Source organism: Zootoca vivipara, chromosome 5 (genome assembly GCF_963506605.1).
Source record: "Zootoca vivipara chromosome 5, rZooViv1.1, whole genome shotgun sequence".
Taxonomy (NCBI): Eukaryota; Metazoa; Chordata; class Lepidosauria; order Squamata; family Lacertidae; genus Zootoca; species Zootoca vivipara.
This window is the reverse complement of record NC_083280.1, coordinates 81,406,813-81,430,810: the sequence shown is the minus strand read 5'-3', so window position 1 is coordinate 81,430,810 and position 23,998 is coordinate 81,406,813. Positions and strand designations below refer to the sequence as shown.

The following is a 23,998-nucleotide window of genomic DNA, read 5'->3' as shown; positions in this document are numbered from 1 at the left end:
GAGGTTGCGCGCTCATCTCGCATTATTGGCCGAGGGAGCCGGTGTACAGCTTCCAGGTCATGTGGCCAGCATGACAAAGCCGCTTCTGGCAAACCAGAGCAGCGCATGGAAACGCTGTTTACCTTCCCGCTGTAGCGGTTCCTATTTATCTACTTGCATTTTGACGTGCTTTCGAACTGCTAGGTTGGCAGGAATGGCAGTAGGAGCTGAGAGTAAATTTCTCTAGGAAAACCACTATCTATTTTTCAGGTTTGTTTCATCTACTGCAAAATCTAATCAGTTATCAGGTTAGCTTAAAAGCACACCAGTGATCGACTGAAAGTAGTTCCAATTAAGTGGGCAGCGTTTTCCCAGAATTGTAAGGCAGGAAAAGCACATTCCATCTGCAAATTATCTTAACAAACACTTCCCTCTTCTCTCTTTGCTTTCAGAGGATGTTTGAGTTACTGCCATGCTGAGACGTTGATGGTTTTTTTTTTTTTAAAAAAAGTGTGTCCCCCACCCAATATTCTTTGCAAATTGATATTTTCTGCCTTTGTAATACCTTTGTAATGAAAGTTGTTTACTCTTTCCAAATTCTGATGCTGGTGGTGTAAGCCTGCTAGCTGGGATTGCAAAATACCACCAGAGTCCCATCTGCTACGGTTTTCCGGAGTTTGTTCCGGGCGCCCTTTGGTGAGTTTGGGGTTGTTTGTTTAAGATACCTTGATAACATATTACCCAATGCAGGTACGTTACCAGAGAGAGAGAGAGAGAGAGCTCCACAACCTGTGCATGCTTGCAAACCAGGAAACAACATGATGTAACCTCTTGCCTTGTCATTCAGAATTTCCCTTGGGCCTGTACGTGGAAGGCTGTGGGATTTGCATGAGGAGGAAAGAGGATGCTAGTCAGGTTTGGCATATTGGTGGCTCTAACTGTCAAGACTGTTGTAGCACTTAAGTGTTTCTGTTATGGTGCGCTGGCTGGATTGATAACAACCATCTATCTCCTAAACTTGTGTCTCCCCCCCCCCCCAATTGATCATGCTGCTTTTAGTCTGTTCAGAGGTCATTTTCACCCTAGGGTGTGTGTTGATTTGATTATGATGAAGCGTCTTCTCCCCTTTCAGTCTGTTTTCCTTTTGAAGAGGCACACCATCGCTTATTACCAGTGTTAGAAATTAGCCAGGCACGTTTTGTTACTGGCACAGGTCCAATGCAACCACGTGGAGATCTCTGGACGCCAGGTTGGCGACTGACATTTCCATCTCACTGGGCCCTCCTGCTTCCTTAAGCAGGTAAGCAGAAGAGCTCATTTATTGCATTTGTATCCCACCTTTTTCTGCAATGGGTACATGGTTCGCCCCCCCCCCCCAGTTAATCCCTACAGTTACCCTGTTAGCTAGGTTAAGAGGCTAGCTATGACTGGCCAAAGGTCACCCAGTGACCTTCATAACTGAATGGGAATTTGAACCCTGAACTCCCTAACCTTAGTCCGACACCCTAATTGCTACACCCCACTGGCTTCCAATAGTTCTTCTGCTATGGGGCAGCTCTATAGATTGAGTAGCTAAATAAATACAGTCATACCTCAGGTTACAGACACTTCAGGTTGTGTGTTTTTGGGTTGCACACCGTGCCGAACCCGGAAGTACCGGAATGGGTTACTTCCGTGTTTCGGTGCTCGTGCATGTGCAGAAGCACCAAATCGCAACCCGCGTGTGCACAGACGCAGCACTGCAGGTTGCAAACGTGCCTCCCGCACAGATCACGTTCGCAACCCGAGCGTCCACTGTACAGGGAAAGCAAAATGTCACTTAGAGAAGGATCTGAAATATTTTCCTTGTGGCTTGGATTTGTTTTATTTGATGTTTTAATGTGTTGTGAATCGCTCTGTGATTTTTTTCCCTTTAAAATATAAAGCGGTATAAAAGTGGATGATGATGATAATAATAATAATAAATAATATAACAACAACAACAACAACAAAATGCGACAGGGGAGAAAGGCACCTACACATTCCGTTGTGGCGACCGTAACCTGGGTTTAAGGTCCATTTGGCGATTGGCTCATATATCTGAGTTTCTAACCCTGCTTATTGCATCATGCACCTGGTGGGAGCGTACTTGCAGTTGAGGCAGGTGACAGGGTGCAAGGATCACCTTCTACGTTTGCCTCTTTTGTGACAGCCGGAATGAACTATGGAGTGGACTTTGTTCGCAACCTCAGTTTGAATGCGGAATCCAGGCAACACAGAATTCCATCGCATCTCAGGGATCTCCACGGTGTTCCCCATATCGTTCTTGTTGCGCAGTTGCGGTAATAACAGTGACGGCAAACACGTAACAAGCCATTGGTAGGATTTACTCAGGCTGCAGATAAGAACAACTCCCCTGCAGGGTTGATGGTGACTGGGAGATAACCAGGAAATTGCAAATTGTAGGGCTCTCGCAGCAGAGCGAAGTCGGAGTCATTTAAAAATACATCAAATAAGGAAGGAGGAAGGGCCTGGTTTTAATAGGGGCTAATAGAAGGGAGAAGCAGGAAAGGAGTTGCTTCTGCTTTCCCTTAGGGAAGGGCATTGTGCAATATTATGGGGATTATAGCGACACGTTAAACACTTGGTGGTACCAGCGAATTGTGTAGGAGCAATGCCCCAGCTGCACTCAAAGGTCCGAGTGTAGAAACAAGTGCTCATCTCTATAAACTGAGAGCCAGGGCATTTTTTAAAAAAATTAAAAGCCACAGTTTCGTGGTGTCAGGTTCCCTGGTTTGCATTTACGGCAGCCTTGGTAGCTTTGCTGATAAGCCCACAACTGCTGCTGGCAACAGAGTTGACTAGTCTGTCAGCACTTATGCCTAGATCAGCTGTGTGTGCTGTGCCTATTTCCTTGTCTTGTCTCCTGGAACCAGTTACTTGTTACTGGCAAGTGCCTATTTATGCACCTGATTGAATGAACAACTGCCATTCCTTCCTTTCCATTCTCCACTTTTTGTTTTTGTTTTTTTAATTCTAAGTCAGGCATAGGCAAACTCCAGCCCTCCAAATGTTTGGAACTACAATTCCAATCAACCCTAGCTAACAGGACCAGTGGTCAGGGATGATGGGAATTGTAGTCCCAAACATCTGGAGGACCGGAGTTTGCCTAGGCCTGTTCTAAGTCATTTCCCCTCTGCAACAGTTTATTGTAACTTTAAAAATCAAAACGAATTAAGATGGGAAGAACCTCCAAATGGTTTTTTAGAATGTCACAGTATAAGAACTTTGGTTTTAAACTGTGCTCATAGACTTGGAAGAGTTGGAGGGGACCCCCAAGGGTCATCTAGTCCCACCATCCCAGCTTTAAAGGCAACAGTTATTGTGGCGTAAGTTTTAGTAGGCTAGAGCTCACCTGATCAAGTGAGTCGCACTTTCAGATGCAGGACGTCCGGGGGGTGGGGTGGGGGGTTGAAAGGCCATGAAATCTAAGATGCAGCAGAATGAGTCTGTTACCCTAAGGCATTTCTCCCTAAGGAGCTTTCAGATTGTTAAGTAGGAAACTTGAGAAATCTAGAAGCAAAACCAAAGCAATTTCAGTTCCTGGTGCTTTAATGGTGGGAATCCGACCGTTAACTACAGGCCTGCGCAACTACTGACTAGCCAAGCCTCACGCAGCCCACCGTCCCTGCATCATGATCTGCCAGGGGCTTCATGGCTCTCTTCTTTAAAGTTCTGCCCTGGCAGCAACAACAGGAGCTTTGTCCAGCTATTTGGTGGACCATCATCCATGGACAGTCAGTAGGGTGTGTTGAGGTTATTGAGCCTTGAGTTGTGCTGGCCTGTAGTAGTAATAAGTTGTATCTAGCATCCTTAGTTTGTGTTCCAGTGGCTCACTCCGTTTCGTTCAGTCTTGGGGAAACGTGAAGGAAGAGGGCAATTGAGTGGTTCAGCTCCCCATTTCTCTTAACTCCCTCTAACTTGCTGTGGGTGGAATCTTCCCTTGGAAACTGCATGAGGCTTAAAAATTCCAGTACAACATCCTGTTGTTGAGGACTGGCTATTTTCCTCTTGCTTTTGTTCCCAGTGTTTCCTCCCACACTGATGGTAGACTGCAAATTATCTGGTTTCAGTTTACAGAGATTGATCTGTGTAGCTTGCCCCCCACCAAGTCAAATTCAACCTGCTGGTTCTGAATGGCAGCCCAGTGAGGACTCAATGAAGACTCATGGTTTTCCTACCTCCCTAGAACTGCAAAAACGTGAAGGGGGGGTGTTAAGTACCTGGCAGTTCTTTATTGGTTGCTCGTGGGCTACATTTGACTTGTCACAATGGATTCTGGATTGATGCTACTGAATCTGTGATCCGTTGAATTACTCTGGAGGAGGAGGGAGGAGGCATGTTCACACTACTTTTTTCCCATTTGGTCTGTGCTACGTGCAATGTGCTACAAGAGATATGGGCAATCCTTTTCAGTATTAACCATGGTTGGTGCCAGTGCATTTGTAACAGTGCACCTTGGTTAAATAAAACCATGCAGTTCAGATGAAAGGGTCCCAGATGTTTTCTGCTTATAGAATCATAGAATGCTAGAGTTGGAAGGGACCCTGAGGATCATCTAATTCAACCCCCTGCGATGCAGGAATATGCAGCTGTCCCATATGGGGATCGAACCTGCAACATTCACATTATCAGCTCTATCCAACTGAGCTATCCAGGCTTGTCTTGTGCTTCCTGGGCGCGAGTCCAAGTAGTTTTGCCTTTGTCCCACAGTCCCCCCCCCCAAAAAAATACCCCACTCTTCAGCAGTGAATTGGAGCAAACATCAATCCGGAGAAAACTCAATTGACGTTGGCTCTGATTCAGCGGTAAAGATATTCCTGGGGGCAAGCAGCAGAAAACTATACTTGTCATGGGCAGGGGCATTGCTGAATATTATAGTTGCAGAAAGTGTTGTGTGAAACAGCCATTTTGATTCCATTTCCAGTTAATTGCAAAAAAAAGCAATTCTAAAGGAATTTCAAACCTTGGGAAAGACCTTGTGGTGCACCACCATTTCCCTCTCAAATCTCTTTCATCTTCCATCTGTGTGTAAAATAGGAATAACATAAATGTTTTACCAGTTTCACTAGTTCATAACGCCTCTGAAATTATCCATGTGCAGCTTCCGGTTAGCACAGTTCTAACTGGAATGTGGTTCTACAGTATCGCCATAGTTCCTGCAGGTAACGCTGGGTGGGTAAGTTGGCATAGCAACGCGGCAGGGAGGCAGCTAAATCAACAAGCTTCTCTGCCTGCCGACTTGTGTTGCCTCCTAGCACAGTTCTTCGCTTGTGCCCCTTGTTCCCTCTTTACTTGCTGGCATTTGGTGGCTGGTAGGAATGAATGAGCCTATTATGGCTGTATTTTTTAAAAAGAGCTTTACAGTTCCAGAAGCAGAGGGATCTAAGTATAACATCAAAAACTTGCTCTCCTGGATTTGAAACAAAATAAAAAAAATTCCTTCCAGTAGCACCTTAGAGACCAACTACGTTTGTTACTAGTATGAGCTTTCGTGTGCACGCACACTTCTTCAGATGTCTCCTGGATTTGTTCGTAATGGGGCAGATGTTTGTGTGCCACATCTGGAGAAGGCTCCCCTCTTTTTACTGGTTGTTACTAAAAAGTAATACTAGGTTCCATTGATGTATTTTCAGTTAGCTATGTTTCACACCAAAGTAATGTGTTTGAGTTCTTGTTAGCTCTCATTTGAAACCTTTACTTTGAAAAGTAAAAGTTACAAATGTGGCTTAAAATAAAGGAAGAAATAAAAGAACTGCTTGTGCACAGGAGAGCTTGTCTAACACCCTGATTCTGGGGGAACAACCCTGGGAGTATTATTTAAGTAGGGGGATGGAGGGCAGGGAAGCTGAAGACAAACAAAGCAGGACCTGCTTTAGAAATTTAATCTGCAACATGAATATTTAAGGCATTTTATATGTGCAGGTAAGGAAAAAATGTGCTTACAGCATACACATGCAGCATACCACTTGCATTTGATTGGCTGCCGGTTCCCCACTATGTGAACATGATGCTTGAGTGAACATTGCATGTTCACTGTGTGCATGCATTGCAGGGGGTTAGACTAGATGACCCTTGGTGTCCCTTCCAACTCTACAGTTCTCTGATTCTGAGATTAATAAGTACACATCTGCAGCTGTGTCATTAAAAAGGTGCACCAGTTTCAAACCTGAGGATGAAAAATCACTAAAGGCTCCTTATTTTACCTGTGATTGCAATCATATGAAAAAGTCCCATAGCTACAGTGCTTTGCGGTTTCCTTAATCTAGATCTCATACAGTTCTGGATTGCTGGATCTCTTGAGATTGCCAGGATCATGAGGTTACAATTCATTTCGGTGATAGTGGCATCAAAACTATAAAAATGCACAACACAATGTAACAAGAAATAGTTGCGTAGTGGCTAGAATTTGACAAAAAGACCCTTCATTTGGCCACAAATCCTACTTTGAGCCACTTGCCCATCTCTCAGTGTAACCTACCACAAAGAATGACTTTGAGGATAATGGGTGAGGATGGGCAGAGCTTCATGGACGAAAGGCAAAAACAAAGCTAAATTTGATAGTCAAATCCCAAAAGTTCAAAACAATCCCAGCTGCTTTAGTTTTAAGCTGCTGTGTGTTGTGTATGTAAGAATGTACGGAGAGCCTGCAGGATCAGGCCAATGACTCATATAGGCCAGCATCCTGTTCTCAAAGTGGCCAACCAGGTGCCTCTTTGGAAACCGCAAGCAGGATCTGAGCACAACTGCCTTCTTTCCAGCGACTGGCATCCAGAATATAGAAACATAGAATTGTAGAGATGGAAGAGACCATGGGAGTCATCTAGTCCAACAATTCCTGCAATACAGGAATATTTTGCCCAATGTGGGGCTTGAACCTATGACCCTAAGATTAAGAGCCTCATGCTCTAACTGATATAAATAAAATACATACAGTCATACCTCGACATCCGAACGACTCAACTTCCGAAGGTTTCGACTTCAGAAGTCGACAACCCCGGAAGTCCTTTCGCCGTGCGCATGTTCTGCACCTGCGCAGAAGCAGCATGCACAGAAACGCGAAATCGCGCCTCACGCATGCACAAAACGGGCGCTTTGACAACCGAAGACTTCTACTTACGAAGACGGCCGCGAAACGGATCGTCTTCGTAAGTCGAGGTACTACTGTACTGTAATTAACACTTTGCAGTGTATTAAATCCTTTTTCTTCTTCTTTTCGCAGTCCTGCAGAATGAGTTATCCCGGGTATCCTCCTGCCGGTGGTTATCCACCTGCTGCTCCAGGTAAGCTTGCTGTATTTCATTTAAGAATCATAGCAACCTGGCAGGAATTGGATAATAGAAGGGTGCAAACCAGAGGAGTAGTGCGAATAACCTTGGAATCAGTCACCAGCATATTCAGTTGAAGGGATCTCTGGTTTGTAGAGCACAAGAGGCCTGGGAGAACTGTTGCATATAGCTTCTTATGAAGAAGCAGTTTACATTCCCTGCTATTATCACCTGTTCTCTCTTACATTGTTAGAAGGAAGGAGGAGACCCTTCCTCTTGCCATATACTTTGCTCTAGTGTTTGTTATTTATATGCTGCATGTTTTGCAAACAGATGAATATCTATTTGACGGCTGTTCATCAGCCTTTGAAATGCATGCATGGTTTTAGTGTGGCTTTCAGAGAACCTGCTGCTTTATGTTGCAACATCTGTTGGTCCAGGGATGGAGAACTGAGCAAAGTGGAACTGCATCAAAGCGTGCCTGCTTTTGCCAGTAGCCATTACAGTGAAAATTCTGCCATGGAAATCCATATGCTAACAAATAGATATACAACTGTTCTGTAGCTCTTGTGTCTTTTTTTAAAAAAATATTTCAGGTGGCAACCCCTGGGGGGCTCCCAGCTATCCTCCTGCAAACCCTCCTCCAATTGGGCTAGAAAATGTTGGAAGCTATGCCAGCCAGTTTAATCAGGACTATATGTCAGGCATGGTGAGTAATTTCAGTTGGAATTTGGTAGATGTTCCTGTTTCCGCTAAAGCCAGCTGCAAAATTCTGCTGCCTGAATTTTTGTCGTCTTTTAATATATTTAGATACTGATTTTGAAGGAAGGGCCTCGTGGTGTACAACAGTTATAAAGTTACATTCAACTTCTCTTCTTCCCCTTGTCTTCTTTCCATATCTGTCCTTCTTTATTTCCAGTTGTTCTTCCTTTCCCATTTTTGGGGAAAGGCCGTAGATCAGTGAAAAGCTGTAAAAACAGATTGTGTTCCCAACAGTATTCTCTGAAGCTCCTCCTGGTGGTTGCAGCAACAATACTGTTAGCAATACTGTTAGTGTATAACAGGGTGCTCCACATCCCCAATTCTGTTTAGCATGGCAAATGAGATATTTGCATAAGCCCATATCTCAAGCAGGCAAATGATACAGAATGGTAAAACCCTGTTTATGCCAATAAAAACCCCATATTATTGAGGAGGAAATTAATATTTTGCATGTGCAAAGTATTGGACATTAGCATATGCTTAGATAAATGAACTGCAGAACATAAAATATAAAGGTAGAAAATATAAAATAAAAATGCTATGCCATGGTTCAGTGTTGTACGAACGAGCCTACCTTCCCTATCATAAGCTTTTTCTGATTAATTGCAGTGCAGCTTCTTGTTCAAATTCTAAACTGTGGTTAGTTTTAACTGTCGGTAGAGAAAACAAGACAGATTCGTAAACTATGGTGTCAAGTTACCTTGTTTCCACTAAGCATAGTTAAGACTAATCACAGTTGGATTAACTGTGGTTAATAATCAAAACCAGAAGCGAAAGATTCCAAATTCATCTCTGCCACTGTGCTGGTGGAGGAGCAGGGAGTACACAAGCTCAGTCTAGACTCTGGGACCTAGGGAGCTCTCCTAGCCTGTTCAAAAAGATGACCCTGTTAATAGTTTTGATTGATGTGGAACATCACACAGACAATAATAGCACAGTGGACAAGTAGCTGGGCGGTCTTGCCAAGAAGTCCCAAGCTCAAATCCAGTGAACCCCAGAGGTCTTAAGCAATCTTCTATCTCATGGCTTCTTATCTGTAATAATACTGTCCTATTTAAATGGTTGTTGCAAAGATTACTGACGTACATAGAGTGCTCTCAACACTCGAAAAGTGTTACACAGAAATGTTACGTGCTATTTGAGACACACGTGCTAACTGTGTGCATTTGATTTTTCAGGCTTCCAACATGTCGGGAACATTTGGTGGTGCCAACGCGCCACAGAGCATGTACCCTCAAGCCCCCGGTGGCTACCCCCCAGTTCCCCCAGGGGGCTTTGGACAAGCTCCTGGAGGCTATGGACAACCTCCTCAAGGACAGCAGCCATCCTACGGAATGTACCCACCAGTGCCAGGAGGAAACCCGCCAACAGGAATGCCATCTTATCCAGGGTACCCAGGTGGCCCCATGCCACCAGCAGGACAGCAGCCCCAGCCGTATCCTGGGCAACAGCCATATCCTGGGCAGCAGCCAATGCCGCCATCAGGGCACCAGCAGCCTATGCCAAGTTACCCTCCTGGCCCAGCTGTTAATCCTTCTATGCCATCTTACCCAGGACCAACAGTGCCCACCATTACTCCCGGAGCAGTAAGAGAACATCTGGTTAAATTATTGAGCTTCCTTTTCTTCCAGTGTAAAATAGGAAAAGTGCAAAAACAAGGTGTTTGATGGCACATGTTGCATCTGCTGTCGAACTGCTAAAAAGTGACGGGAGGGAGTTCAGTTGGTGGTTGACAGGTGATTCATGGGGGAGGATGCTTGACCCTTACCCCACCACTTTCCACCAGCCATGGTTTCTGGGTATATGTTTGCCACGTTGAGTGGTGGGGGAAGGACGGGTATTGATGTGTCGTAAGGAAAAGTGGCAGGCAGGCGAAGGAATTTGTAAACATTTGGTTGATAGCTTTTTCCCCATTCTTCTTTAGACAATGCAGTCGGGAAACCGAGGCACAATCCGTGATGCTCCGTCCTTTGACCCTCTGAGGGACGCAGAGGTGTTGAGGAAAGCCATGAAAGGGTTTGGTAAGTAGCGTTTGCACCCAAAAGTTGGGTGCTCTTTCTTCGTGTAATGATGTGCGATGTCCTCTTTGTCCCACCCTTTTTCTTCTTGCACGTTCAGGGATAGTTTGGGTACTGCTTTGCAAAACGTTGCAGGTTACGTCTGTGTTCTGGGTAACGTGAAAGCGATTCTGAGTGTTGCATCTTCTTCCCTTGGAACACAGCCTGTGACACTGGCCGTGGGACTGTGTTCTCTGTACCAGGGATTCGGAAATTCTGTGAGCCCAACAGTTGCATTCCCAAGTACACATAGAATCATAGAATTGTCAAAATGAAAGAGGGTCGTCTAGTCCAACACCCTGCAGTGCAATGTGTGTGTGTTGTGGAATAAACAATTGGGCCATCCATGCAGATCTTGCTTCCCATCTTTGCTTTGCAAAGTCAGTCACTCAAATATGCCTTTAGAAGCCGGCAGGAACAAGTTTAATGCCCACCTCCATGTGGCTTGCTGGGGAAAGATGTGTGGACAAGATCCTCTTCCAGCTAGAAAACATAAGAGTGATTTTGTGGAGCTTGCTTGCTAGCCTTGAGGGCAGGGCTGGGGACCGCCCCCCCCCAGCACTCTCCCCAAGCCGCCACCCCCTACTTTCCTGTCCTGCTATGTGGCTGGAGGGAATGTGATCCTGCCGGGATAGAGAGGGCTGTGTGTAGACATCAAACTTTTGCATGGCTGGAACGGAGCCTACTGTGCAAAGGTAGAAGGGACATCTGTTGCTGCACTCAAGTTTTCCGTAGTTGCTTATTCTGATCGCAGATTTCCATAGCATTTTAACTTTTCCTCAAGGTTACAAGACCTCAAAAGTTTCTTGTAGCTTCTTAGCTTTTTGTGAAGCATTTTTCAGCGTTCTACAATATTTCTCTTTCCTTTCCCACTGAATTCTGTCCTGCTTTTTTCCTCCCAACTTAAATCTCTTCATTCCTAGTCTATGCTAAACGTGTGTGACTCTTCAATCCAAACCAAATGCACAACTGCCCCTTCCCTCAGAAATCTAAATATTTGGATTTTTTAAAAAATATATTTTTAGTAATTGGAATGTGTGCGAATATCCCGTAAATTCATACAAATTTAGCTCATCTGTCAGGCTTTGCTGCCACAAGTACAACAGAATATAGAATCATAGAGGTGGAAGGGACTATGAGAATCATCTTTTTCCCAGTGTGGCACTCAAACCCACAACCCTGAGATTAAGAGTCTTGTGCTCTACAAACTGCGCCATCCCATAGAGTTACTCATGACTGCTGCAGATTTAAATATACATTGCATGGCATCGCTTGTTCAAATGCTTATATAAGGTGGCAGGAGAGAATACACTTGGTTTTAAAAGTTGACCTTTTCCTATTATCAAATGCTGGGTTAGATTCTGCCGAAGTGGATTGATCAGAAAGTACTATGACGGTGGAAGAGGCTGCACTAAACACTTGATTCTGTATATTTTCAGGAACCGACGAGCAGGCAATCATTGATTGTCTGGGAAGTCGCTCGAACAAGCAACGCCAGCAGATTCTGCTCTCTTTCAAAACTGCTTATGGAAAGGTAAGTTCCCCCTCCCCACTATGAAATTGTTCTTTGATTATTGCAACAGAGGAAGGAATTGGAGGCAGAGCTAAACATGGAAGTAATGTACAGTCGTTCTAGTTTGTATGTTCTTTGGCTTAGCTTCATGCTGAAGTCACCAGAGGGCTAGGATTTTGTGACTAGGGTTAAACAGAAAAGGCAGGGTTTGAGGATGGATTTAAAGGGAGGGTGGCATTTGTGCATGTGTTATGGGAGGCCGTTTTAGGCCTGTGGCACAGTTAAGGGAGAAGGAGTCTTTTGAGGGAGGTCTTCACATAGATATGGATGGTAGAGCTGGACAAACAAACGTCACAGGCAGGGATGCAGAGGGATAAGGGGACAAGGCCATGGAGGGGGTTTGTAGGAACAAGGCTGCTGGATCTGGGAATGGACAAGAAGCCATTGGAGGGATTTAATGGCAAGGGGTTGTCACATTATCGGAATGATGATGGTGAATGCTTTTGGCAACAAAATAATGAAAGAGACTTTAATTATCTTGACACCCCAACAAATGAGAGGTACAAAATAAGTTTGGTAATATCTTGCAGTTTTCAGCAGGGTGACACTTGTATTCAGCAGGGTGACATACGCTTTTCATATCATCAGCTTTTACTGGTCAGCCACTCTTAAAAACCTTTGCATCAGAGTTCTGCATTTTTTGCTAATGATCATACAATTATTATTTATTAATATCATCATCATCTTACGAAGTGTAAAAGCACAAAATATGTAACATAGTAACAATACACATTCTTCTATACAATTACTTTTGCCAGCTTTGTGCTTGCTTAATTTTTAAACGGCACTATGACCATTTTGAGCAAATTATTTATTTTATAAATAAAATAAGTATTAAGTTCCTGGGTTGCTGTTTTTTAGTTCATGACAGTGTTTTTAATATGTTCCTTTGCTTTTTTCCCCATATTTCTTACTCTGTGAAGTTGCTCTGAGCATATTTTGGACAGAAGAGCGGGGTTTAAATTATGTTAATGATCTTTCTACTATGGTTCATTGCCATGTTCGGCTGAAATAAAACCTAAAATTTGTGTGGCTGCAAATATTCACACTGTTTCATTTGTCCTCTGCTCTGGTAGAAATTTAGTTTGTAAACTCCTTTGGGCAGAAATCTTGCCTTTACACACTTCCTTATGTTACTCAATAAAGCGCCGTCCACTGATGGTGCTATATTAATAATAAGGTCTGTGACATTGCAAGAAAAGATATTCAGATCATTAGTATGCCTTGAATAGGAAGCTTTGCCATAAACCTCCTTTTGTTTGTCATCCTTTTAAAAACTCACTAAATATTACTTTACAAGGGAAACGTGGTGTTGTTTTTTATTATATTTATTTTTTATTAAGGATTTTCTTGGGTTACAAAGGTAGTGCAATGTCTCATATACAGTATGTATGTATGTATGTATGTATGTATATATATATATATATATATATATATATATATATATATATATATATACACACACACACACACACACACACACATACATATATATATATATTCTCCCATGTATCATTTTTACACATCAGTTTTACTTGTTGAGACATTATGAGGAAGGGGGGAAAGAGGTGGGTGGGAAGGGGAGTTGGGTGTGGTGGATTGCCGATGTTTCTGTTTTTCTTGATATGTGTAGGGGTTCGGCGTCAGCATCGTTTGTGCAGGTTCTCTGTTGTTTGTTCGTGCTTCTTTGTTGGCGAGAGAGGTCGGGATTTTTTTTAGGATGTGATTGTTCATTTGTGGTTGGCTGTGATGATCCTTAGTTTCTTGTGTGAGTGGGGAGGGAGGGTGTTTTGATTAGGTTAGCCATATTGATTTGTATGCTGACAGTAAGTTTTTGTCATTGTCTTGTTGGGCTGTATAAGTGATGAACGTGGTGTTGTTTTTTCACTTAAAAAAACCCAGGATTTGATCAAGGACCTAAAGTCTGAGCTTTCCGGCAACTTCGAGAGGGCAATCTTGGCAATGATGAAGACTCCTATCCAGTTTGATGTTTATGAAATAAAAGAAGCCATCAAGGTGCGTATGATTTAAATGAAAGCTATAGTTGTTGTTACAGAATAAGTCTTGCATCCCAAATTCTTTACTTGATGCATCATCTTTCTCTCTCCCACTTCAAGTCTGTCTTCAAAACCCACCATTTCTGGATTTGCTTGCTTGAATACCTCTCCTGTGTCCCCCTCCACCCCACCCTTGCAGTATCAGTTATGCTACTGAACGTTCAGTGTGATGGAACTACGGTATACCGGTATCAAAGCAACTCTCCTCTCCCTTTGTATTGGAAGAAGGTGACTGCACAGCACTTCCAGTTTAGTCTAACTGAAGAAACTGAGAGCTCTGTTGCAATGTTTGCAGTTCCTGCCCTGTACACCTGTGCATTGCTCAGCCTGTGCTGGCATACAACAGTCCACTGAAGTGTGCATATGAAAAAAATGCAATAATAGTAATAATCCTTTTTGTGATGCACTCCTGTCACATGTGAGAGGACACCTCTTTTTAGGTGGTCTTTGTCATCTGTCATTCTTAAAAGCACATTCAATAATAACACTTTATCTGTAGACCAGTTAAGTCTATCAGAAAATAGAGAAATCAAACTGAGCAATGGATTAAACATAGGAGTCACGCCAATAAGCCTGGCACTCTCTTAGCCTTAAAAGAGGGCAAAGCCCAAGAGACAAATGCTTCTGCGTAGTAGTGAGCTTGAGTGTCTTTACCTTTTCTTAGGGCGCTGGCACGGATGAAGCCTGCCTGATAGAAATCCTGGCATCTCGCAGCAATGAGCACATTCGGGAAATCAGTCGGGCATACAAAGCGGGTGAGTTTTCCTCTCAACTCCTCAACTTCTGCTGTTCTGATATAAGAAAGGCCATCCCCAATACCTTTAAAGATGACGGGGTTAAGTTGAGCATAAACATTTGGAGGAGGAATTGCATTTTGGACCTTGAGGTTGAATGCATAAGCTGCTGCTTTGTTTACAAATTTGAGCTTTGTTGGTTTGTTGGGTGGGACTGTCAAATTTAGAACGAAGAAGAAAATTTACTCTCATGCAAGGGCAAACGGGAGTTCATGAAGGTTCACCCTTTTGCAGGCAGTTGCTTGATCTAGTGGTTTGTGCAGAAAGAGACACTTACTGCAATAGTGCATTGCTCACTGTTCCTAGAGCTGAACAAGGGGTGTCTCTTTTTGTTCTCCTTCCCTGCCTCTATTTTGTGTGATTGCAAAGTGCTCTGTAGACAAAGACTGCAGTCTGTACCTGCTTTTTCTGGGATTAGTTCAACGGTACATGCTTCTAAGTGGACACATAAGGCAGCAATCCTGCACACTGTTGCTTAGGAATAAACCTCAGTAAAGTTGTTGAGACTTCATCTCTAAGAGAGCATATGCTGGATCAGCTTGCAAATTTATAAAGGACTAGCATCAGCTGGCATGGTCAATTGTTTGGGATGTTGGAAATTATAAGCCAGCAACTTCTGAAGCACACTACATTATCTAGGGTTTCATTTGTTTAAAACACATGATTTAAAGGGTTTTCTTGAGAGTTCTTGGTTCCTTTTTTTGTGCTGTATAGAATCCTATCATGTGTTTGATCTGCCAGCTGAGTTTACAGTATCCAAAGTTTGCCCTGATTTAGATGTCCTAGTTTTACTTTCCAGGAATAAAACCGAGAGCTCCCTCTCCCTGCCCCACTAACAGTGCTCTATAAATCTGCTTGCCCCTGGTGTGCTTATTCCCGTTCCCCCATGCCCCCCCCCAATTTTGAAGGGGGCAGAGACATCATCAAAGCACTGCTGAATTATCTTGCAAAGTCCCAGTGTGAGAGACAGAAAAAGCACCAATCACCCCTTTTCCGCCCATGGCAAATTCAAAGGAAGAAGTGGATTGTGACAGGCATCCCCAAACTCGGCCCTCCAGTGGTCAGGGATGATGGGAATTGTAGTCCCAAAAGAGCTGGAGGGGCGAGTCTGGGGATGCCTGGATTATGGTTTCTCAAAGTAGGATTTGTGGGAGACAACAGCACAAGGTTGTTAGTATCTTTGGAAGCCCAGCTTGAGGGATGAAAGGTATCTTGTGAGGAGGAACTAGTGGGCTGCCATAAATATTCCCTTTGGCTAGTAGGTCAAACCGAAATATTTACACGAACTACTTTTAGTGTAAAATTTCCCTTTTCATCTCCGCCCCCCCTCCTTTGATATTTTGGCAGGAGTATAAAAGAGTGGAATGTGAATCCTCTCCCCAAAGCAGATGTACTTGCAGTGTGTTATTAAAAAATAGATAAGAATTATCTCTTCCTCTCCTCCCTTCTCTCTTTCCTCCCTTCTCTCTTTCTTCCCATCCCTGGTGATCCTTACAAGGAAATAAACATGGACCATTTATAAAAACAAGTTTCCTTTTGTATTTCTCACAGAGTATAAGAAAACTTTGGAAGAAGCCATCAGAAGCGACACATCTGGACACTTCCAGAGGCTTTTAATCTCACTGTCTCAGGTATGCGCAAGATCCTTGCACCCGATTGTCCTGTGTTGGTGTTGCTGTAGTTTATACGTAACCCAGGTTCTCCTAAGATTTACATTCATCCATTGAAGTAAAATTCACAGAAGTATTGGAGTGATAATCTGTTGTCAGGCATATTTTGAGTCCATTCCTTTCAGTGGTTCTACTCGTGAGTATGACTAAGACTGGAGATCACCTTTATGTTTTTAAGCCAGTTTTGATGGAACAAAACATAGTTTAAACCAGTGCTCCCCAACCTTTTTATTGCCACGGACCAGTCAACGTTTGATAATTTTACTGCGGCTGGCTGAGGGGGGGGGACGTTGATTGTTTATATTTTATTTAGATTGTTTTGATTTAATAATTTTAATTGTATTTAATGTTCCTTGGGCGGCCCAGTACCAATTGATCCATAGACCGGTACCGGTCCGTGGCCAGGGGGTTGAGGACCACTGGTTTAAACTGTTCAGCTTGTTTTTTTGCTGGACTAACAACCTCATTAGACTAACATCAGTTACAGTGTTTTGAAAGCTGTGTTTCATCTTTTGACTGACTTGGTAATTATTTCAGGGAAACAGAGATGAAAGTACCAGTGTCAACATGGCGGCTGTCCAAAGCGATGCTCAGGTTAGTATGAGGAGTCTTGTCTAGTGTATGTTCCACAGTGATTTCTTTTTAAAGGCCCAGCCAGGTGGTTGCTGGATTGAGCAGACTCTTGTTCAAAGTTGTTTCCTTTAAACATCTATTTTAACAAAATCTAAAACTTGAGACTGTGTGTACTCCCCCACAACCTGGCATGTTTCTCCTCTGGCCTAATTTCTAGCGAGGAAGTTACCCTGGAAACAGTTTGCTTTAAAGAATATTCCTCCTGCCCCCACAGCCTGTTTTTGAAAAAAGGGAGGGGGGAGCTGGGGCTTCCCCCAGCTCTACATTGAGCAGTTTGCAGTTTCCCTTTTTCAAGTTACTACAGATAAATGATCCCAAGACAACAGCAACAAGAAGATTGCAATCAAATATATTTATTTAAAACCCTTCTCAAATTTACCTGCACCTATTCCATTTTTGGAACTATCTATAAAATGAATTGGTACTGCAGTAATTTCCCTGAAATGTGCAACTTTCTCTTTTTGGTTCATCACGTGGTGATTATTATTTTTTGTTTATTTCAAATTTGTATGGAAGGAGGAACCATGCATCTTTCTCAAGGTTGCATAGACTTGTGACTTACAAACATGTTTTTCTGAGAGAAAGCATGGAGGGGGAGAGAGTTGGAATACACTTGTGGAATTTTTCATTCACCCCCATTTCACACCGAAAATGTTCGCTCTGTCGCATTTTGGCTCAGCCCTAGTTACAAGGAATACGCCACTGCCATTTTCAGTGGCATCCCTTTGTCCCAATATCATTTTGCAAGCATTTTCGTGCCAGTAACTTTGAGTCAGTAGTATGCAAGGTGGGATGCAAGGGGAAGTTGTGCTGTGTGCAAGGGGAAGAAAGAAAAATTCAACATGAGCCTGTAGTATTTTGGCTGCAGCCCCAGGTTGCTTGCATTGTAGTTGAATGGTTAGATGGTTAGGGAGGTTAGCAAAGGTTAGCTATGTGAACAAAGGTGTTGGAGAGAAACAGGACCAGTCCAGAAATATCAAGATAATTAAAAAATGAGCAGTAAGGGATAAGAAGCCTTCGAAAGCAGAGTGAAATTCGGAAAGCAGCTGAGCTTGAGTAATGACCTGTGATTCTTTTCCTTTAAGGCGCTGTATGCAGCAGGAGAAAATCGACTTGGAACTGATGAGTCCAAATTCAATGCAATTCTCTGTGCCAGAAGTAGAGCTCACCTAATAGCAGGTAATTTCTGTCTATACTTTGCATCGAAAGTATGTTTGGTGATTATAAAATTAGGCTGCAACAGTGCAAGAGACTACACATGCTATCTCTTTTTAAATATGGTGGGTTTTTTTTCCCTTTTAAGGCGACTTTCTTTTTATTGACAAGTGGTAACTAATATTTTGCATTTTTGATGGTGCCTAAGATCAGCCAACTCTGATCAGCTACAAAGAAGGGCTGAGTTCTTCGACCCTTTTAAATAGTTATGTAGAAAAGGCCAGGTGAGACAAACTGCACCACCTGAAATTCCTTCTTCTACATAACAAAAGGCATTCGTCCTCCTGTTGGGTCCACAGTTAATAATGGGGGGGGGCGTGTCTGTCTGTGTCATCCAGCCATCAGATGTCAACTTAGATCAGTGGTGGCCAAACCTGGCCCTCCAGCTGTTTTGGGACTACAATTCCCATCATTCCTGACCACTGGTCCTGTTAGCTAGGGATGATGGGAGTTGTAGTCCAAAAACAACTAGAGGGACAAGTCTGGCCACCACTAACTTAGATAAATGATTGAGTTAGGGCCATACCAGACAAAACAACTGAAGGCCTGTGATGGGTCAGTGCAACTGACTAAAGACTTAGCAACATCCTTCAAGAGCTGGTTGTCAGACTTCACTCTTCACACTAACTTGGCTTAAATGACTGGTGATCCCTTTTCTCTCTCTCGACAGTTTTCAGTGAATATCAGCGAATGTGTAACCGTGACATTGAGAAGAGCATAATCAGAGAGATGTCTGGAGACCTTGAATCTGGGATGCTGGCAGTAGGTGGGTGAGGTCTCTTTAAGAGTAAAGATAATAGAATCATAGAATTGCAGAGTCTGGCTCCATGCAGTGCAGGAATCCAGCACACAGGCATCCCTCGGTGGGCTCAAACCACCAGCTTTCTGGTTAACAGCCAGATGCACTTGAGCCATTGCACCACTATGAATCTAACTTTTCAAATTGTGGTTTGAATGTTCCTTTGCTGCCCTAAACACACACACACTTTTCTGTCCTGGAGTGCACTCTTTAAAATATATAATTTTTGTAAAAGATCCAGAAGTTGGGGGAATAGCAGGCTGTGCATTGCACCTATTGGCTAGCACCTGCAATATCACCAACCTCTTCTCCCGCAAATTCTCAGAGTAGCTTTTAAAATATTCGTGTCTTGGCAAGGTAAAATGTGACATGTATGTTACTTAAGATGTATTTCAAAGCACATGAGGGGCAAAGCTAAGAGATGATACCATATCTGAGTCATGTATATGTGTGGAAAGCAAGTCATAAAGCTCGGTTCAACGTGTAGGTCAGGCATGTCAAACCTGCGGCCCTCCAGATGTTTTGGACTACAATTCCCATCTTCCCCAACCACTGGTCCTGCTAGCTAGGGATCATGGGAGTTGTAGGCCAAAACATCTGGAGGGCCACAGGTTTGACATGCCTGGTGTAGGTGAAGAACTTTGCCGTTCAGAATATTTTATCATATATATCATATATGCCGCTTTCTATACAATAGTTCTCTTGAGAATATTTGGCTTTGGCTGTGATTTTCAGTTTGGAGCTACTTTTACTTCCCCCAGAGAACTTGGTTATAAATTGCATTTACCATTCATTTGGTTTGTCTCGTTAAACCTGGTTCCCATTTAACAAATCACAGTTCATGTGATTGGGGAAATGGCTAGGATTCCACTGAGGATGCCCTTTGAACTTGATACTTCACCTTCCATGCTAGGCACAGCAACCTTTGTCTGTATCCTCTCATCTTTCATTCCTCTTGTTTTGAGGATAAGTCACATCCAACAACACCGTGTTTACATTCTAAGTGTGTTTCTTGGATAGGGGCGAGTAGCTTTTGTCATCGCAAAGTTCTTCAATAATGTTAAATAACTTCTAGGATCACTTACCCTGTCAAAAGTGGCCAACTATCAACTAGTGTCATATTGGCCACAAATTCATTGGGTGACCTTAGGCAAGCTCCTATACTGACCAACCCTGCAACACTGTCGTAAGGATTTACAAGGCAATATATATGAAGCTGCTGGAATATTTTAAAAAGTGTTCTATAAACACTCAGTGTTTTATTTGTTGTATAAAATGGCTTTTACTCTTTGCACCGGATCTAACTGGAAATATGTACTTTTTTTTTTTGCTCTGTTATAGCTTTCAGGATTATATGCTTGGTAACTGTATGCAATACTCCCATAGTGTGTGACTAACTTCACTGCCTTCCATTTTCCGGTCTTGAAGTGTAATGTGTGCCTTGTTCATCTACATGAGAAATCTTAACATTGATATCAAAAAGGAACATACCTTGTATTAGGTTACAAATGAACATCACCATTGGTTCTTTCCACCCCCACAAAATGCTCAAGTAAAAAGGTAGATCCTGTTTGGATTGCATGACTGTGTGCTTTTTTTTTTAATCGGATTTTGTGTGATTGTCCGCTTTGTTCCTCCCAATGACATTTACTGAGTCATCTCAACTTCCAGGTTAACCTAAGAAAGCAGATTTCATCAAAAACAGTATGGCATTGATTATTATTTTTTTAAAAAATGGTTAGCAAATGGTTAACAGTCAGTAACTGGTGATCTCAATTTCTTTTGCAGTTAAGTGTGTAAGAAATACACCTGCTTTCTTTGCTGAGAGGCTACACAAGGCCATGAAGGTGAGTTGAAATCATCTGGGCCTCTGCACGTCCGTGTGGTCAGATATTCAAATGAGCTCACCCTTTTCAGAAGCTGTTAGGAGCTGACTCTGTTGGGATGTAGATCTGAGCCCAGGATATCAGATTTTAGGGCTGGTAGACATGTTTCACACAAGCCTGTGTAACTGTAGCTTGAGAAACCTCTGGAGGCAATGATCGAGCAAGAAACGGCTGTAGATGTGTGCACGTAACCCATTGCCATTTTCTTCATTCCAATCCACCCCCCAATCTCCTCTCCAGGGTTCCACAGCCCTGATCTTAAATGACGGGGTATTGGTGTTGGGGTGTTGGTGAACTGAAGTGGGGTGACAGCAGAGAGGGAAAGGGTTTTGTGCCCCCTTTTCTCCCCTCTCCTATTCTCCCTTCTCAGTTGTCCCTCCCCTCTCCTCCCTCAACTTTTCAGGCTAAAAAGGATATGTCACCCTGTTAACAAATGGGCATGTGTAAGGTTTGGACTTTGAATTACCAATTAAGCAGCTGTCCCCAGTTGTGTTTTCCATGTTTTGGACTACCACTCAAATCAGCCTCAACCGTTGCGACCAATGGAAAGGGGTGACAGGAGTTGTACAGTCCAAAACATATTGAGGGCACCACGTTAGGGGAGGCCTGCCATAAAGCCTCGAGCTGCCATTTTGAGTAACAGCCAATGCTCGCATGTTCAGAGGGAGCATTGCAGTCTGGTAACAATTCACATTCTGGCCCTTTCCGCCATGTTCTTTGCAGGGAGCTGGAACCAAAGACCGGACTCTCATTCGCATCATGGTGTCACGCAGTGAGGTTGACCTGCTAGACATAAGGCAGGAATACAAGAGGATGTATGGCAAATCTCTCTACACAGACATTACGGTAAGGGGCTTGTCTCGCTTTCCATGCATGCCAACTCACCGAAACCTTGAACTTGGCCCAGTACCATTTTGGGGAGCTGGTGCCATGTTCATTCATCTCCACAGTCGTGCTTTCTCCACCTGTACTCTAGCCATCATCTGGCCCAGTGTTTCCCAAACCTGGGTCCCCAGCTCATTTTGGACTACAACTCCCATCATCTTTAGCTATCCACACCAGTGGTCAGGGTTGATGGGAACTGTAGTCCAAAAACAGCTGGAGACCCAAGTTTGGGAAACGCTGATCTAGCCTGTTTCATAGGCTGTAGCTCCACAGTATATCAGGGGGCTGAATTTGCTCCACACCGCTGTTGTTTTAACAGAAAGCAAAACAAAAAAACCATATTAAATAAGGTGTTGCTATGGAAGTGTTGGGGAGGGAGAGAATAAATCAGGTGGCTGCTGTCTCCCCAGGTATAAACGTCTTGTCTGTGGGTTCAGATGAGCAAGGTGTATGCCTTGTGTAACTGGGAGGTTCACCTGTTGGCTTCTGACACAAAGATGATTGCTCTCTCTTTAACCTTTGGCGCAAGATCACTTTTTCCCCTTTTGGTGTTTCTTACCAGGGTGACACTTCTGGAGACTACAGGAAGATCCTGCTGAAATTGTGTGGTGGAAATGACTAAGTTGAGTCACCTGGATTTAAAAAAAAAAAGCTGGTTTTATGCTATCATTTCACACATGCTGTCAAAACTTCAAATATCCAGAAGATTCTTTCTCTAAAGTGCCACGTTATTCCTTTCTTTGAATAATATACTATGAGTACAGAAATAAATCCTGCTATAGAGAGGAAGGCTGCTCCACCAGATAACTGTAGTTCACAAACAGGTTTTTGCTTTCTTATTGGGGGGGGGGACCACACCCCACTGTATGGAAGTGGCTTGTGTTGCGTGAATAGCTTTTGTTTGGAATCACCTTTATTTGTGCGAGCCAAATGATTCTATACAGCTTTGCGTCTTATACAAAAAATGTTTTGTACTTTTTGTGTGTGGTGCATGGTGCATTTAATATTTACATGCTTGTTGCCTAATATATTTTTTAAAAAATCCTGTTCTGAACAGTGATTGGGTAGACTTTCAGACCCTGTTCACTCATTGCTGTCCAAGGAGAAATGTAAAAGTCTGGCTCGAATCTTTCTGCTGCCTTATGATGTTTCGAATGCTGGATCTCCCTGAAGTCTGTGATATTGCCCCTAAATTGAAGGAGAGGGGATGTGTGGTGCGTTGGCAGAATTCAGGACCAAGATGTTAGGAAGTCTGCCAGGGTGTTTGTCATTAGGGTCCCTGTTTCTTGTGCATTCTTGCAGATTTATGCTCCTGCTGATAACCTGGTGGTTATGCATGACCCCGCTTTCAAGAGTGCACCTGCAAAAATGTGGTACAGCTTTGTTTTCTATCAGTGCAGGTTCCATAACTTCCTGCTGGAACCTTGTAATGTTTTCTACTAGAAACGTTCCAGTTTATTTTTTTGTCCCATTTTCACGTGCTAAGAGAGCAAGGCTGCTGTTGTTGAAGCATCACAGAACAACTGAGACAGCGGGATAGTGTATGGTTGAGCCTCCCACTGTTCCTAATGCACTGTTGTGCCAATGGCGTGTTACAAAGCACACCCACAAAAACCTAACTCTGCTAAGGCTTAGACTTGCCAATGAGAGCTTTCCTCTCCAAGCAGTAATAGCAGCATGAAATGGAGCAGTTACTTTCTGTTCAGAGTTGCGATAGGAGAGGAAAGGGCTTAATCTCTCTGTTCATGCAGAATCCCAACACTTCCAACACACACAGCCATTTTTAAAACTTAAAAATCTATTGGCTCTCTGTTGATGTCTTCAGCATCATATCTAGTTTAGCTCTCAGGGACAGCCTACAATCAAACATTTCCACTCATTCATTTTTCAATATGCGGAGGATCAGCTTTTTCTCTTGAAAGCAACATATGAACAAGCCTTCATTGTTAGAAAAGGCTGCTTTACAAGCCCCAAACCTTTTATTGGAATATAAACAGGAACACAGAAGGCAATGGAGATTCCACATAAAATGCTCCTCTTTTAAAAAAAATAGGCACAAAGGAAACCCCCATTGATTTAAGCAATTCAGCACATGTATCACTTTCCCCATTCAGTTCCCTGATTCTTAGATGGACTTGCCGCTAGCATGATCCAGCCAAAGTTGTCTTTTGGGGGGCAGCTCGAAATGCCTTCAATCTGAGTGTATGCCAAAGCTTTTTCTCTTTGTGTGTTTTTGTAGAATTCTTCCTTAAAAATCAAATATATAATTTTTTTAAAAGAAGATTTGTACAAATAAACCAAATTAGTATCCAAGCCTCCTGCATCAGTGTTCTTATTTCTGCCATGTTGACAACATCATTCCTTTGGGATATTCAGCTTCA

The 23,998-nt window shown here is 43.1% G+C and overlaps 1 protein-coding gene across 1 annotated transcript in view; it reads left to right on the top strand.

Moving 5' to 3' along the window:
• ANXA11 (annexin A11) overlaps positions 1 to 23,930 on the top strand; it is a 33,956-nt gene extending 10,026 nt beyond the window's left edge. The window contains exons 2-15 of the mRNA XM_035138660.2: positions 7,241 to 7,301; positions 7,883 to 7,995; positions 9,227 to 9,634; positions 9,973 to 10,069; positions 11,545 to 11,639; positions 13,581 to 13,694; positions 14,400 to 14,490; positions 16,081 to 16,160; positions 16,737 to 16,793; positions 17,918 to 18,011; positions 18,718 to 18,813; positions 20,635 to 20,693; positions 21,456 to 21,578; positions 22,180 to 23,930. Of these exons, the coding sequence (XP_034994551.1) occupies positions 7,250 to 7,301; positions 7,883 to 7,995; positions 9,227 to 9,634; positions 9,973 to 10,069; positions 11,545 to 11,639; positions 13,581 to 13,694; positions 14,400 to 14,490; positions 16,081 to 16,160; positions 16,737 to 16,793; positions 17,918 to 18,011; positions 18,718 to 18,813; positions 20,635 to 20,693; positions 21,456 to 21,578; positions 22,180 to 22,239 (1,539 nt within the window). The 5' untranslated portion in view covers positions 7,241 to 7,249 and the 3' untranslated portion in view covers positions 22,240 to 23,930. The remainder of the gene's footprint in view (positions 1 to 7,240; positions 7,302 to 7,882; positions 7,996 to 9,226; positions 9,635 to 9,972; positions 10,070 to 11,544; positions 11,640 to 13,580; positions 13,695 to 14,399; positions 14,491 to 16,080; positions 16,161 to 16,736; positions 16,794 to 17,917; positions 18,012 to 18,717; positions 18,814 to 20,634; positions 20,694 to 21,455; positions 21,579 to 22,179) is intronic.
• Positions 23,931 to 23,998: the final 68 nt, after the last annotated feature.